This window comes from Pan troglodytes, chromosome 16, assembly GCF_028858775.2.
Source record: "Pan troglodytes isolate AG18354 chromosome 16, NHGRI_mPanTro3-v2.0_pri, whole genome shotgun sequence".
NCBI lineage: Eukaryota > Metazoa > Chordata > Mammalia > Primates > Hominidae > Pan > Pan troglodytes.
This window is the reverse complement of record NC_072414.2, coordinates 66,983,287-66,999,134: the sequence shown is the minus strand read 5'-3', so window position 1 is coordinate 66,999,134 and position 15,848 is coordinate 66,983,287. Positions and strand designations below refer to the sequence as shown.

The 15,848-nt window shown below is 50.6% G+C and overlaps 1 protein-coding gene and 1 pseudogene across 7 annotated transcripts in view; both read right to left on the bottom strand.

Annotated features, from left to right (window-relative positions):
* PPCDC (phosphopantothenoylcysteine decarboxylase) overlaps positions 1 to 14,759 on the bottom strand; it is a 36,673-nt gene extending 21,914 nt beyond the window's left edge. For 5 of the 7 annotated variants that reach the window (XM_016927202.4, XM_063794206.1, XM_003952704.5 and 2 more), the window contains exons 1-2: positions 14,644 to 14,758; positions 9,802 to 10,008 (exon numbers count right to left, since the gene is read on the bottom strand). In XM_016927202.4, coding sequence (XP_016782691.1) covers positions 9,802 to 9,987 — 186 coding nt within the window. In that variant the 5' untranslated portion in view covers positions 9,988 to 10,008; positions 14,644 to 14,758. Of the gene's footprint in view, positions 1 to 9,801; positions 10,009 to 14,643 lie in introns of all 7 variants that reach the window. The other 2 variants (XM_054667050.2, XM_016927206.4) reach the window with 2 other exon arrangements.
* Positions 14,760 to 14,981: 222 nt separating this feature from the next.
* Positions 14,982 to 15,738, bottom strand: LOC129137102 (small ribosomal subunit protein eS17-like; annotated as a pseudogene).
* Positions 15,739 to 15,848: the final 110 nt, after the last annotated feature.

The window sequence follows — 15,848 nt, the reverse complement described above, 5'->3', positions numbered from 1 at the left end:
AGCAGAGCAAGGGGTGAGAAAGAACCAAGAAGAGACTCTTTCCAAGTTGGATCTTTCACTGGCTATAACATGCTGACAACATCCCCAGGTGGTCTAGGGAGAGGTCCTAGGATTCCATCAAAGGCCTCATCTAAATCGAAAAATACTTTGTCTACTATCCAAAACATAAACTAAAATCGATATGTCTTGTTCCTAGTGATCCCAATCTAGCTTTTCTTAGCATTTACAAGCCTCATCTGTAGCAATTTGTGGAGCTCACCTCCTTCACCTTTTTGATAAATGGACACTAGCCATCTCTTGCCCCTGGCCCCTTTGACGTTTCCCACACTTCCTGTAGGTCACCAACCACAATACCCTAGCACCCCAGGAGAGAACTTCCCCAGGACAGGAGATGAATCACCCAGCCTCGGTTCAGGTCCCTCCTACCACCACAAGCTCAAAAGAGAAGACGAACAAAATGAGATCAAAGAATCCCCCCATTTCTTTGTTAAAAACAACAACAACAACAAAAACAGAGTCTCACTTTGTCATCTAGGCTGGAGTGCAGCGGCGCAATCTCGGCTCACTGCAACCTCCCAGGTTCAAGGAATTCTCCTGCCTCAGCCTCCCAAGTAGCTGGGATTACAGGCATGCGCCACCATGCCCAGCTAATTTTTGAATTTTTACTAGAGACAGGATTTCACCATGTTGGCCAGGCTGGTCTCGAACTCCTGAGCTAGGGCAATCCACATGCCTCTGCCTCCCAAAGTGCTGGGATTACAGGCATGAGCCACCGCGCCCAGCCCCTCCCATTTCTTCTTATCCTCTGCTAATGTTACCACTGGCCTCCAGCACCAGACACTGCTTCATTGTTCTTCTTCCAAATACATAAAACAGCCCTCTCAAGCCTCCTGAGTTTTGCCATAAGCTTCAGCTCACCCTGGGGGGCTCTGGACCACATTCTTCCTTCATCTCTGGTTACATGTCCTCCCTTCCACTTAACTGTTTTCCAGCTCCTTCAACAGAAGGCTTCAGGTAGCCAGAGACCACATCTCTGCTAATACACTGCCTGCTTCTGCTCATGGGACCACCATCTTTCATTTCTAAGAGCTTCCCAACCATCCTGAACCATTTGCTACTTAAGAATGTCCCAGGTTCATCGCCTCTATTCTGAAATTTGGAAAGCTACTTCCTGAAGGTCTAGGTCCTCCACTCTCCCCAGCTCCCAAAACCATCTTCCAGTTTGCAAAGCGGAGGACCTTGCCTAGTGCTGGCCTTCAGAATCATCCCCAAATTGGGCGCCAGGCATGGTGGCTCATGCCTGTCATCCCAGCACTTTGGGAGGCAGAGACGGGCGGATTGCTTGAGTTCAGAAGTTTGGGATGAGCCTGGGCAACAGGGCAAAACTCCTTCTCTACAAAAAAAAATAATCAATCAATCATCAATCAATAAAAAAATAAAAAGAATCATCCCCAAATTGGTAATGCCCTTGATTCAGGGGTTCTCGCCTCCCTCTCAGCTCTACCCTTTCTTCCTTCCCTACACCGTCACTCAAGGTCTCAGAGCCTTTAGGCCCCCACTGTCCCCTGGGGAGCTCCACCCAGGGTCCTGTTAAGCCTCTCACCCTGCTTGAGATCTTCCCTCTAAGCTCTTTGCCTAACCTCTCAGAGGCTCCACTCTCTAGCCACCCTCCCAGGTTACAGTCACATTGTTAGGGAGCCTCCTGGGGTCAAGGTCTTCACTAAGGAGTAATGCGAAGAGTATGTGATGGGCGGGTCCTTCCTGATGCCCCACCTCTGACCCACTGAAGCAGCTGACTCTCCTTGGAGGTGACCCTGACTGACCCCAGTGCTGTCTAGCAGGCCCAGACTAGTTTTTCTGGTTTTAGAGGGATGTCACTTGATCTGATTCATCAGCCCTATGGGCTTTGTTCTTTTATTTTCATTCACTCCACCAAAAGGTCCTGGGAGCCAAGGGCTGGGCCCTGTACACATTAAAATAAATAAATAAATAAATAAATAAATAAATAAAACCATGTGTTATCTTCTATGATACTAAATAATTCTGACCGTTTACTCATTTACCTTGACCTTTTCCCAGCAAATGCCAAGGAGCCCTGGCAGGGCAGAAACTCCCTGAGGGCAGGAGGCTTCCTTGGCTTTCTCTTACACCTTTGTGGGTCCTGGTAGAAGCAACGCTGGGCATTAAAAAAGAATCCCCCATATGCTACAGAATTCCTGAAAGGCAGCTCCCGGCTTGGTCCCCTGCTGACACCACTTAGAAAAAAGTTTTTTTCCTTTTTTTTTTTTTTTTGAGACACAGTCTTGCTCTGTTGCCCAGGCTGGAGTGCAAAGACACTATCTCGGCTCACTGCAACCTCTGCCTCCTGGGTTCCAGAGATTCTCCTGCCTCAGCCTCCAGAGTAGCTGGGATTACAGTTGTGCGCCACCACGCCCAGCTGATTTTTGTATTTCTAGTAGAAAGAGTGTTTCACCATGTTGGCCAGGCTGGTTTCAAAGTCCTGGCCTCAAGTGATCCGCCCACCTCAGCCTCCCAAAGTGCTGGGATTACAGGTGTGAACCACCACGATCAGCCTATCTGAGAAAAGTTTTTACAGCTAATAGTTTTAAGCTAAATCTCTTTGTGTATGTGACTGAGGCTTGGACAGACCCTATTACATAAGCTGCCTGCATTTTATCTAGCATGTTTAGAGATTCCTTCCTGAAACCAGTTGGCAAGTCTAGTTTCCTTTTCTTTGCTGAAGAGACATCAGGAATCCTGATTTGGGTCTGGTCAAGAGAAATGGAATCAGGATTTAGAGTGATACCTCCCGTTTCTACTTCAGGCCCCTAGTGTGGCCAGGCTACTTCTGGGGCAGATTATCAAAGGAACTCGTGGAGAGGCACTTTGCAGCCACAGGATGAGACAAATCCCATGGCCTGAGTCTCCACCGCCAAGCCCATTCCTGGCCTCTACCCACTAGAACCAAGAGCCAGTAGCACCACCATCCCTAAGTTAGGACAACCAAAAATGTCTCTGGACATTATCCAATGTCCCCTGGGAGGGAAAATCACCCCCGTTGAGAACCACAACTCTACAGCATTATCCGTGAAGAGCATTTCCATCTCTGCAATGATGGGAACGGCCCTACCTGTGCCGTAGGGTGTGGCAGCACTGGCCACATGTGGCCACTGAGCATCTGAGGTGTGACTGCTGTGACTGAAGAACTGAATTTTTTATTAAATTCTAATTAATTTAAATTTAAATTTGAATGTGGCAAGCGGCTGCCACATTCAAATTTACATTTATCGGATAGTACAGCTCTGGAATATACAAGAAAATTTAAATATATCAGATAGCACAGCTCTGGCATATACAAGAAAAGGAGAAGAGCCCAACTGGAACTAGCAGCTGAGTGGCTGGAGAGCAGGCGTTTCTAGTAGGGCGTGATGATGCCTCCACTGGAGACCAAGGAGGATTCTAAAGAGGAAGTGGTAGCCCCGCACTTAATCTGTGACAAGACAAGGAACCCAGGGCTTTGGTGGCCCAGTCCTCTGGGCCAGGACGCACAGCAGAGGACTCTGACGTTGGGTCTACCAGTGTTGACAATGGCATGCTCCAGATCTGTGCCCAGGTCCTAGCGGCCAGCTAAGAAGCTGACACTAACCTGAGCAGGGGAGTGGTGAGTACATTCTAGGACAAAGGATTCTTGGGGCCCAGTGCGGTTGGCACATGAGGCGCGGGAGCTGTGAAGGAGGTGGCCTCCTTAACAAAACCCCAAGGGAGTTCCGGTTGGCTCAGTGGGTTCCATGGCTCATGATGATGCCTCTACTCGGCAAACATTTACTAAGCCTCTTATATGGTGGGGGCAGGGCTGATAAGATCCAAGCTCTGGCCTCTGCTAGGGCTCAGTCTAACAGATAGGTGGGGTACAGGTAACCCCTAACTGCAAGGCAGACCAAGATAGGAATCCACAAATTCCACCATCCTCAAGCATTGGTGAGCTTGAGCAGAGAATGAACTCCAGGTCTGAGCTCTTCAATTCACTCACTGATAGGACCCAGGAAACCTGGCCTCAAGCCCCCAGTTCTGCCAACTCACTCACTCCCTGGAAGGCCGTGGGCGAGACCCTCTTCCTCTGTCCCTGGTTTCCCCTTATGACCCATGCATGGGCCATTTAGACGACATGGTAGGGGTCCATCCAGCTCACCGTACCACCCCAGCCCTTCTGTGACCCTGACCTTTCCCACCTGGCTCTGCAGGAAACAGTCGTGCTCTCATCTGCCCCTGGGGGAGCTGGTGTTCTGGTTGTGTCAGCTCCTCATGCCAACCCTTCTGTGTGCTTCCCCAACTTCAGAAAATTCTCAAGAAGGAAACCAGGGAGGTGGTCTAGGGAGGCTCTGCACAGGAACATTGTTCTGGGCAATCAGGGAAGGACCCTGGGGTGCGGGACCCTCTGCCCAGAGGCCGACAGAGCTCTGTCCCTAGAGGAGCAGGCGACAGGGCTGCAGGCCAGAGGAGGAAGGGGCCAGCCAAGCAGGCAGAGGCACAAATAAAGGTCTCAGAGTTTCCACATCAGGACACAGAGCGGGCAGGTGGCCCCCACCCAGAAAAAAAGAGAAATCCTCAAACCAGGCCTTATGTCTTCTGCTCTTTCCTCAGTGAGCACTTCAAAAAAAAAAAAGCACAAACTTACCAAGAATGTTCCCCAATATTCCCACCAAAAGCCCCACTGACTTAAAACAAACAAACAAACAAAAGCACACACACACACAAGTATACACATAGGTTACAAATTAAAACTGAACAGAATGATACAAAAATGAAAAATGCCAAGTTTCCCTTCCTCCACTTGTCCCCCTTCACAAGGGTAACCACCTCCAGAGGAAAAAACTGTGCGCAGTAACTCAGTATAAGAACACACAGAAGAAATCAGGCTGCATACCAGGGGTCGGCAAACCTTCTCTATAAAGGGCCAGATGATATTTTAGGCTTTGTCGTAATGATTTAACTCTGTAGTAGCACGAATGCAGCCATAGGCAATACGTAAATGAATGGGTATGGCTGTGTTCCAATAAATTGTCTTGGACATGAAATCTGAATTTCATATCACTTTTTTTCTGAGTCATAAAATACTATTTTTCTTTTGACTTAATCATTTAAAAATGTAAAAATCAGGCCAGGCACAGTGGCACATGCTTGTAATCCCAGCACTTTGGGAGGTGGAGGCAGACAGATCACTTGAGCCCAGGAGTTTGAGACCAGCCTGGGCAACATAGCGAAATCCTGTATCTACAAAAAAAATGCAAAAAAATTAGCAGAGTGTGATGGCACGCCTGCAGTCCCAACTATTTGGGAGGCTGAGGTGGGAGGACTGCTTGAGCCTGGGAGGTCGAGGCTACAGTGAGCAGTGATCACACCACTGCACTCCAGCCTGAGCAACAGAACAAGACCCTGTCTCAAAAATAAATAATAAAAATTAAAATGTAAAAATCATTCTTAGCTGTAGGCTATACAAAAACAGGCACTGAGCCGAATTTGGCCTGGGGGGGTCCAGTTTGCTAGCTCCTACACCCTGCTTATTCCGCTTCCATCTTGATGATTGCTCCCTTCAGCACAGAGAGAGCCACCCCATTTTTCTGAATCATTGCCAAGTAATCCACTGAGAGATTGTCCCATAAATCATAAGGGCACCACAGCTCTCTACTGCTGGATATTTTGTTTGCTTCCAGTTTTGCTTTGAAATTATAAATAATGCTATAATGGACATCCTTTTACTTTGTAAATACACCCCACAGAGTTTAATCCTGTGGGTAAATCAAGGACTATGAACATGTTTTAATTTCTCTCAATATTGTCAAGTGGTCCTCCAGAAAGTCAGAATTTACTCCACACTACATATAAGCAGAGCCTTCTTTTCCTCACCCTCGACAGACCTGGATGTCCTGACAGACACCCTAGAAATGTATCCTTCTCTGAGCCTGAGGCCTGCTGACTCCTTGAGTCGGGGGTTTTCTCTATCTTTAGAAATCCCCTTTTGGCTCTGAATTCTGCTGACACCTGCCCTGGCAAAAGCTAGGGCGATGTCTGTCTTCTCCTCCCAAGTTTGAAGGGTGTGGATGAAGGAGTTCAGGAAATGCCACCCCATAATATGCGGCTTTGGTATGCTGATTATTTCAAACCTGAAGGCACTGGGGAAAAAACAAATGCAGGGAGGAACTTTCTCTGAACTTCTCTTATCTGCCTAAAGAGGGATTCCCCTTGTCCTGAGTCCCCCTCCCTGAGAAAGGAAGACTGACTTATTGACAATCTGCTGAGGCATCTTTTATTATCTGAGAGGTTTTTATCTGCCTAACAAGACCGTATAATTCCTCCCCTCACCCTCCCATAACTTGTGTCGCCACCACCCCCAGAAGCCCCAAGCCCCTATTTCCTTCTGTAGCTCAGGCTGCTATACAGGCTTCAGCCATCTCACCCTTCTGGGAATCTCATATTTTGTGGTACACCCATGTGCAGATATGTAACTAAATATGGTTTTCTCCTGTTGATCTTGTTTTTTGTTGTTATTGTTTTGAGATGGAGTCTTGCTCTGTTACCCAGACTGGAGTGCAGTGGCATGATCTCAGCTCACTGCAACCTCTGCCTTCTGGGTTCAAGCGATTCTCCTGCCTCCGCCTCCTGAGTAACTGGGATTATAGGCGCCCACCACAACCGGGTAATTTTTGTATTTTTAGTAGAGCTGGGGTTTTACCATGTTGGCTAGGGTGGTCTCGAACTGGCCTCAAGTGATCCGCCCGCCTCAGCCTCCCAAAGTGAGCCACCGCGCCCGGCCCTGTTAATTTTGTTTATAAGTCAGTTGAACTCATAGCCCAGCCAAGCAGCCTAGCAAGATGGAGGAAAGCCATTTTTGCTCCCCTGCATGGGCCAGGCTGCCAACCCCAGGGAAGAAACTGCCTGAGCTGACAACCCGGATTTTACTGCCACTCAATTACATGACAACTACGGAACTACAAAACCCCTGGCATCCTGAAGCTCCTGAGCCCCAGGACCTTCTCTCAGGCTGCCTTTGGGTCCTAGTCCTTTTTGCCCTCACATCTAGAATCTTCTAACACCAGTGCCAGAAGAGGCCCTGGAGATGGATCATTTGAGAACCTGCCCCTCCTTCACTGTGTGGATAAGAAAATTATGGCCAAAAAGAACGGACTTGCCCAGGGTCCCAGCGTCAGAAATGTGCTCAGCTGCCTCTCTTGTGACACGGTTGCCCACCTGCCCCAACATACTCAAGGTCATCTCTGCTAGTGACTACTCTCCCTGACTGCTGGTGTGTGTGGCTTGTGGCTAATCCATGTCTCTCCACCACCCCTCACAGTCTCCCTGATTTGGCTACCTTGACATTAGCGGCTTTCCCGGGATGTCTGGACATACTGGTCAATCAGGAACAGTGATGGGCCAGATCTGTAGAATCCCCCAGCTCCCTGCAGCCCACACCCCAGCTGTTCATGTGCTAGACAAAATCTGGATGTACCTAAGGAAGTTCCGGAAAGCCTTGAGCACCTGAACCCACGACTCAGCAGGCGAAGAGCTGAAAGTGACTGCTCCAAGGGACAATGATGCTCCTGCAGGAGATCCAGCAGGAGGCAATGTGGAGATCAGGGCCATCAGGGAGTGAAGGGGAGTGTGCAGGGATAGACGCCACCACTGGGGCCAACACAAGGCAATCCAGGGATTACCTTTGGATCCCAACACCTCACGAGGGCCCTAATAAGCAAGGCCAGGCTTGGAGAGCTGTCTCCCTGCAGATGAAAGGCATGGGCCCTCCACAAGAGCAGGTGAACTGTGGCTTCCATGGCTCTTCCCAGTGGGGTTGCCCCACACCATGTGGCTGGCCCAAAGGACATGAACAAGGGGAAAGGACAGGGTGATGGCCAGGAAACACACACAACCCAGCGCTTCAACATGCCAGGCTCTGTGCTGAGTCACTGGCACAGGACCATTTTCATCTGTGACCCCTCCCACCCCAGCCAACATCTCAGGGAGCCTGACAAGAGTCTGGGGGATGGGCAGCAGGAATCAGCCCTATTTTCAAATGGGAAAGGCAAGCTCCAAGAGGCTGAGTCGGGGAGCCCTCCCTCCCAGTTCAGTGCCCTCTGGCTGCCTCACTTTTGGCATCAACTCCAACCAGAGAGGGGAAGCCAAGTCCTGTTCCAGACATGGCCTGCCATCCCATGGGGCCCAGGCTAAAAGGCCCTGGGGTGGGCTGGAGCACCTCCCTGCTCCAGGCAACCCTTTCCTCACAACCCCCCTCCCGCCAAATGCTGGCTGCGTGGGATGGGAGGAAGCGGTAGGGTTGCCATTTCCCTCCGCTCTGAGGCTGCCCATCTGTTTCCTGGGATAGGACTCCCCGCCCCTATCCACCCCTAGTCCGGAAACTCACTTGCTCTGGGGCTATGGGAAAAGGGAACTGCATGGCTCCCTCCCTCCCCAGGGGGTGGTGGCAGAGGCCTCTCACCCTCACGGCTCTAGCTGGGCAGCTCCTACCAATGCTTCTGGGTACACAGGGGGTGGCTGGGCCTAAGCAGCACTGCCCTAAAAGTGCAGCACCCAGTGTCAGAGTGCCACGAGACTCTCCTCCCTCCCCCACTCTGGCCTGGCTGTCATCCCTGGCTGGCAGCTTCATGGCTTATCCCAGTCCTGGGGGTGGGGTGATGGGGTGACTTTCTGGGTGGAAGTTGGTGGAAAGTAAAAAAGTGAAACACTTCCCAGCCCAGCCCCAGCTGATGTGACCACGTGGTCATCTGTGAGTAAGCACCGCCCCCTGCTGGACATGCCAGATACGGCCACTGCACCTTGGGTGCTCAGCTGATAACGAGAGGGAAAAGCCAGGCCTGGGGCCCAGCAACTTCACAAGACTCCACCAAAAACTAGGGGCCAGTAACACCAGCAGTGTCTAAGGCAACCTATAGTTCTATGTCAAATAAGTTTAAAAGAAGGGGCCAAAACCACAGGGGCTGGGCTGGGGCAGACAGGGAAGGCTTTGCACAGAATGTGAAAAGGCGAGAGAGGAGCAGAGAGGGCAGCCAGCCCAGCAGGGCCCAGCCACGCAAAGACCAGGGGGATAAGACAGACCAACTAAGGGCCCTGGAGGTGGAACTAGGAAGTGGGGCCACTCCCTGTTAGATTTCACGCTGTTTAAAGCCTTGAACTTCTGCACCAGAACCCCAATATAGAAAATAGATCCAAGTTGAGGGTCTGGCCAAGGACGGGGGCTAGAGTCCCTCACGCCAGCACACAGTCGGGGGCCCCTGGGGCAGCTCTGAACACCTGAAGGAGCAAAGTTTGAACCTAGAGCTTCAGGCAATGGGGTTTCAGAGCATTTGACTGACAAGACAACCATGAGGTCTCACGAGGAGGGAGAACACAGCCGCAGTGTTCAAGGCGGAATGAAAGCAGGGGTCGGGGAGTCCAAGGCAGGAGGGGGTACTGAGAACTTGCTGCACTTCTCCAGCCAGCCCTCCTCCCACACAGGACTTCACGGATTCTCAGGGTTAATGTATGGGAGCCCAAACCCTCCATTCACTGGGTCCTTTCCCAGTCTCCCCTCATGCTCTGTCTGTACTATCTAATCTAGACCCTGGTTACACTGGGCACTGGTCTCTGTCTCCTGAATCCTCCACAGAGCACCACACACACAGGACCTCCACAAGCATGATTAACATGATAAAGAAAAAGAAAATTGCATGTACTGCAGAGCAATGGGCCATCCCCGGGAGCACCGGCCTCCCATGCCGGAGGCTGCCATGCTTATCTGGTGAGGATACTCACCCCAGGAATGTCCAAAAGCTTTGACACCAGAAGAGGCAACTTCAGGGCTGCGACACTCCCCGTGACACCCACAAGAACATGGAATTTTCTCTCCATCAAGGGTGCAGCAGCTGGACAGGAGGCCTTTGGTTCCATGTGGGGTCTGGTGGCTTCAAGTTCTGGGAGCCTGCCAGGCCTGGGCTCCATAAAGCTGTCGGGATTTAGGATCTAAAAGGAGAACAAGGGCCACCCCCTTCATTCATACAGACGACCAGAATGTATGGAGCACCACGTATTAGGCCCCAGGCCAGAGGCTGAGGCAGCGGAAGGGATCAGCAGTCCTGGCTTCAGGGAGCACACAGTTTGATAAGAAAGTGAGACACCTTCCCCACACATGGGCCAGTCACAAGGGAATGATGCAGTGCTGTGGGGGAAGGGCTGTACCAGGTGCGTGGCTGCTCAGGGTGACCATCTCTAGAAGTCAGAGATTGCATCCCAGAAAAAATGACGTTGGGGTTGAGTCCTGAAGGATGAGTTAGTTTTTCAGAGACAGGAAGAAATCACTTCAAAGGAAGGAACAATCTTGCAAAGGTGAAGGTCCTGAGGAGGATGGCAGGTTGGGGAACAGGGAGTGGCTTACCAGTGAGGCCGGACTGTGATGGGGGGTGGTAGAGGGGCAGGAAGTGAGACTGAAAGTCAGGGTGAGGCCAGAATGCCGTGGGCAGCGAGGGCCAGGGTGAGGAGTTTTGGTTTTAGAAAGATGGTGCTGGCACCTGGTGATAGTGTCAAAGGGACCCTGCTAGTGGAGAGACTGGAGGGCGAGAGGAGCTGCTGCGGTGGACTGGGCTGACTGGTGAAAGGAAGCGGCAGGAAGGGATGGGTTCCAAAGATGCTCGTGAGGTGGAACCCTGGGCAACAAGGAGGTTTGGGTGCTCCAGGGAGCCAAGAGATTTGCCTCTCTGTCCCTGTCCCTGTTAATCAAGATGGGCACCACCGTACAAATCAAAGCCCAGGAAGAAACCAGCATAAAGGGGATGCAGGCCACCCCAGGAGATTAGCTGGTTTGCTTCTTCCTCTGGCTCTCAGACGTTGCTAGAAGTGTGCGCTCATGATAATATGGCTGATGGACACCAAAACCTACACGTGGCGGGTTGGGCCAGCAGAACGTGCTTCATCAGCAACCATCACTGAGGACCGATTACAAAGAACACCATGCAAAAAAATTGTGGAAAACACAGTAGCTGCCTCTGGGGAATCTGTAGGTTGAGTTTGAGAAGACAGGAATGACACCTGTCTGAAATTATTTGAGATCAGTCCTTCCCTGGGATGCACCTTTTTGGTGATCACAGACTCAATTAACACATCAGTTTCCTTGCCTCTCCCTCCACCAGCAAGCTCCCTGAATGTGTGACCGGGTCTAATTGCCAACCAGCAGTCCACTAGCCGGCAGTCCTGAACAGGTGCTGAATGAATAACTATATCCTCCAAGGCAGTGTGAGGCAGAAGACAGATACCTAGCCTGTGAATCAGAAGCCCTGGGCCCTGACCCTGGTGTGCTCCTGACCTGGAGTGACCCTGGTCCAGGGTCATTCCCTCCCTGGACCTGTCCCTTCATCTGAAAAATGCAGAGGTAGGACCAGATGATCTCTGAAGCTCCTTCCAGCAGAAACTTTGAGTCAATACATGAAAGAGAGCAGTAAGGGGCTCTCCTTCCAAGACAGAAGGTCCTAGAAGATGCACTCAAAAAAGAATCAGCGTGGCAAGGGAAACCCAGGCAGCTGCCCAGGAAGCAGTGCTGGTGAGTTGTCCAATGTCTACCTCCATGGCTGAGCATCCACAGGGGCCTGTCTCGTCTTCACTCACAGGCCCCTTGGCTCTCTAGCCTCTCTGCCCAGGATTTGCCTTCAGCACTTGAGCACAACCCACGTGGGCTGAGGATCATGTTTGGCTGCATTATCCCACTTCTCAGCAGGGGTTAAGCACAGGCTGGTTCCCTAGGGCAAGATCACCCAAAGTTTGATTTGCCAGTAATCTCAATGTCTGCTCCACTGCAGGGCCCCAACCAGGGCAATGCTTGGCCAGAGTTGGAGAACTGAGTTTACCCCAGGGAGTGGGGAGCCCTGTTAGAATCTGACAAGGTACAGAAGGGCTACCAGCCAGCTTCTTCCCAGAACACACCATTGGTAGGTGATGGAGGCACATTCTTTATTCTCCAGGGAAACCTACCTGTCAGATCGCAAACCCTGACCCTGTCCCACCCTAGCCAACTGGTGCTAGGATAGGTAGATTCCTGCAAAACCAGAAGCCAAATTTTATCTCTGAGGCCCCTGAACCTCCTCCACATCAAGCTGATCTCATTCCTAGGAAATAGGTTACAGAAAGCAGTCAGTTAAACTTGGGGCAGGAATCTGTATTAGTGACTTCAACTGCTTCCCCACAGCAGGCACTATAGTCCGAAATACAGTACTTAGCCTGCTTAGCAAAGCTGTGCTAAGGATCAAACCTACCTACCTTCCTAAAAAAGAGGGTGTGTGTGTGTATGTGTGTGCTTAATATACTTGAAGAATAGAAAGTGGATCATTTAACCAACATTTGGAGGCAAGGTCCAATCAGTTCAACCTGAGAATTCCAGGAAGGGTGATGGCTGGCAGGATTCCTTCGTTTGCTTGCAAAGAGGATCAAATTCCAAACCAGTAAGTCTATTACTGTAACCAGAACCTGTTGGAGTCACCTATTTGCACAGGTAGCTGTAGTACCTGACTTCCCTGGGCTCTGCTGAATTCACAGGAACTGCTGAGCAGCAAAAAGAGTTGGCAAGTGGGCAGGTTATAGGGCTACACGCTTTGATTACTGAGCCTCAAGATCCCAGGGCACCAGCCAAGCAGGTAAGCCACAGCCAGAAAAATGGCAGCTTCTCTATCCTCCAGAAAGACAGGGACAGACAGAGCAAAGAGCCTCAGCTTGTGATGTTTAAGTCTCCTCTGATGAGTTTAATTCAGGGCAGAGTTTTAGGTTTCAGGGATACCTGCCAGTCCCTATATGGGCAAAGGTGGAGCTGGCACAGAACCAGACTAAAGAGAGAGCAAGGAAAGCAAGGCCAGACAGGGTATACGTTCAAGCTCAATACAGGAAGGATGAGAACTGAGCCTAAGACAAAGCAGAACCAAACAAGGGAAGTGGGTGGTGGGTAAGCAGGGATCCAAGATCCATTATGAGCCTGAATCCTTTAGCCTAACATCAAAGCCCCTCACTACCGGCCGCCCAGGCTTCTGCTCCAGCTTACACCTGTAATCCCAGCAATTTAAGAGGGCAAGGTGGGAGGATTGAGCAAACCCAGGTACTCGAGACCAGCCTGGGTAACATAGCGAGACTCCAGCTCTACAAAAAATTTAAAAGTTAGTGAGGTGTGGTGGCACATGCCTGTGGTCTCAACTACTTGGGAGGCTGAGGCAGGAGGATCACTTGAGCCTAGAAGGCTGCAGTGAGCCATGTTTGTGCCACTGCACTCCAGCCTGGGTGACAGAGAGAGACCATTTCAAAATATAATAATAGTACCACAAAAAAAAAAAGTGTGCAACTATTTACATAGCATTTACACTGTATCAGGTTTTATAAGTAATCTAGAGATTATTTAAATTATATGGAGGGCGTGGTGGCACGTGCCTGCAGTCCCAGCTACCTGGGAGGCTGAGGTGGGAGGATTATCTGAGCCCAGGGAGTTCGAAGATGCAATGAGCTATGATTGCACCACTACACTCCAGCCTGGGAGACAAGAGTGAGACCCTGACTCAAAAAAAAAAAAAAAGAAAAGAAAAGAAAAAAGAGTATACGGGAGGGTGATGTGGTGGCTCACACCAGTAATCCCAGCATTTTGAGAGGCCAAGGAAGGAGGATAGCTTGAGCCAGGAGTTTGAGACCAGCCTGGGCAACATGGTGAGACCCTGTCTCTACAAAAATGAAATAAAATAAAAATTAGCCGGGTGTGGTTGTTTATGCCTGTGGTTCCAGCTACACAGGAGGCTGAGGCAGGAGGATCCCTTGAGCCCAGGAGGTCGAGGCTGCAGTGAGCCATGTTCCTGCCACTGCACTCCAGCCTGGGTCACAGAATGAGACCTTGTCTCAAAAAAAAAAAAAAGTATACAGCAATCCCCTGCGGATACTGAGGGATGAATGTATCTAACACACACACTCACACACGTGGGCTACTAGAAAGGCAGTGACTGCGAATTGCTACTTCCCAGCCACTGTGAGAGATGTGGAAACCCCTGCTCCAGGACAACCACCACTTCCCCAACTTGGCAACCTCTCCTGCTCACCATCTAGCACCTGCTTCCAAATACTTCAAGGACAGCAGGAAGTTCTTTTCTGACAAGATTTGGCCTAATTTTTAAATAGCACTCAGCACTTTTTGGCAGGCCTAGGGCTACTTCCAACATCCCATGGCTTTCCTTTTTTAATTTTACCAACTTTTAAAATACACTTTGTACTTTGGGCAGCCCGGGTAAGCGTTCAGTGTGAGGAGCTGACACGGCCATCATTTAAACTAGATTAAACGACACTGGACAAATAATCGCAGAGCAGCACAAAGGCGGGCTGGACGGGTACAGATGCAAACCCTCCACTCAGGGCTCGGGGGTCCCTCCTGCTCCAGGCGGCCCCACCCGTACAGCCGGGAAAGTGAGGTCGCACAGATGGACGGCCGCCTACCCACGCACAGTCGCAAACAGAGCTTCATGGGCACACAGGGGAAAGTAAGGACACACACAGACAGCCGTGGACCCACGCTCGCGGACACAGCTCCCCGAACCTCCCCTCCCGCGCCGCCGCGAGAACCCAGCTTCGCAGCCCCCTTCCACTGCTCACCCGCGCCAGGCGCGTCTCGGGGCCGCTATCAAATATCGCGGTATCTCTGCCGCTCTCCCGCGGAATCTGACTGGCACGCCTCACGAGAGCACCGGGCTGGCTGTGTGTCGCGCAGCCTTCTGGGAGCTGTAGTCCACTTCTCTGCCTTCCGGGAGTTGTAGTCCACTGGGGAAATCCTGGAGCAAACCCTGGCCCTGTTCTTTGTATTGCTGGGACTCTCAGTAGGGGCTGGCATAACTGTCCGACCTCCTTTCCTCACTCCTATCAGCCCCACACACACTGCTTGTTGCTTGGGGCCTTTTTTTTTTTTTGCTGTTGTCCCAGGTTTATTGAAAATATTACAGTATCTCAAAAAGATTCAAACAGCTTCCACGTGGCGTTTTGAAATTCATCCCCACTGTTGGCTGAGTGACCTGCAGGTTGGACAGACTGCCAAAGTCCAAAAACATCAGCATTTCCTTAATGTCAGGATCTGTTAATACTTCAATGATCTCCTGATCCAGGGCTGAGACCTCAGGAACATGATTATCTCTCCTTTCTCTCTTCTCCTCCTGCAATTTGATGCAGATACCTCTCACTGAGCGCTTCAAATTAGCTTCATCACATGCATGTTGTAGCCTGCTATCTTGTTGGGGAGCTGTTTTTTTGTTTTGTTTTGTTTTTGAGACAGGGTCTGGCTCTGTCACCCAGACTGGAGTGCGCAGTGGTGCTATCTCCACTCACTGCAACCTCCACCTTTTGGGCTCAAGCCATCCTCCTATCTCAGCCTATGGAGTAGCCAGGACTACAGGAGTGCGCCATCATGCCGGACTAATGTTTGTATTTTTTGTAGAGACGGGTTCTTACTCTATTGCCCAGGCTGGTCTCAAACTCCTAGGCTCAAACAATCCGCCCACCTTGGCCTCCCAAAGTGCTGGGATTACAGGAGTGAGCCACCACGCTCGGCCCTGGGGAGCATTTTGCTGGAAATAATGGTGATCTCCTTGCACATGTGCTTGTTTGTGTGGAAGTTGCTGCCCGGGTGTGTGTATTACTTTTTTATGACAAAGTATAGAAAAGGGCTATCTTCAAGGTATTAGTGTGAATGGGGCCCATGTTGGCAGGTCCTTAGTAAAAGAGGGCTCATGGCACTTAATATTTACCAAGCCTCTTCTATTTTAGGTGCACAGGATACAGAGATAAATCAGATGCGTCCCTGTTCTTGA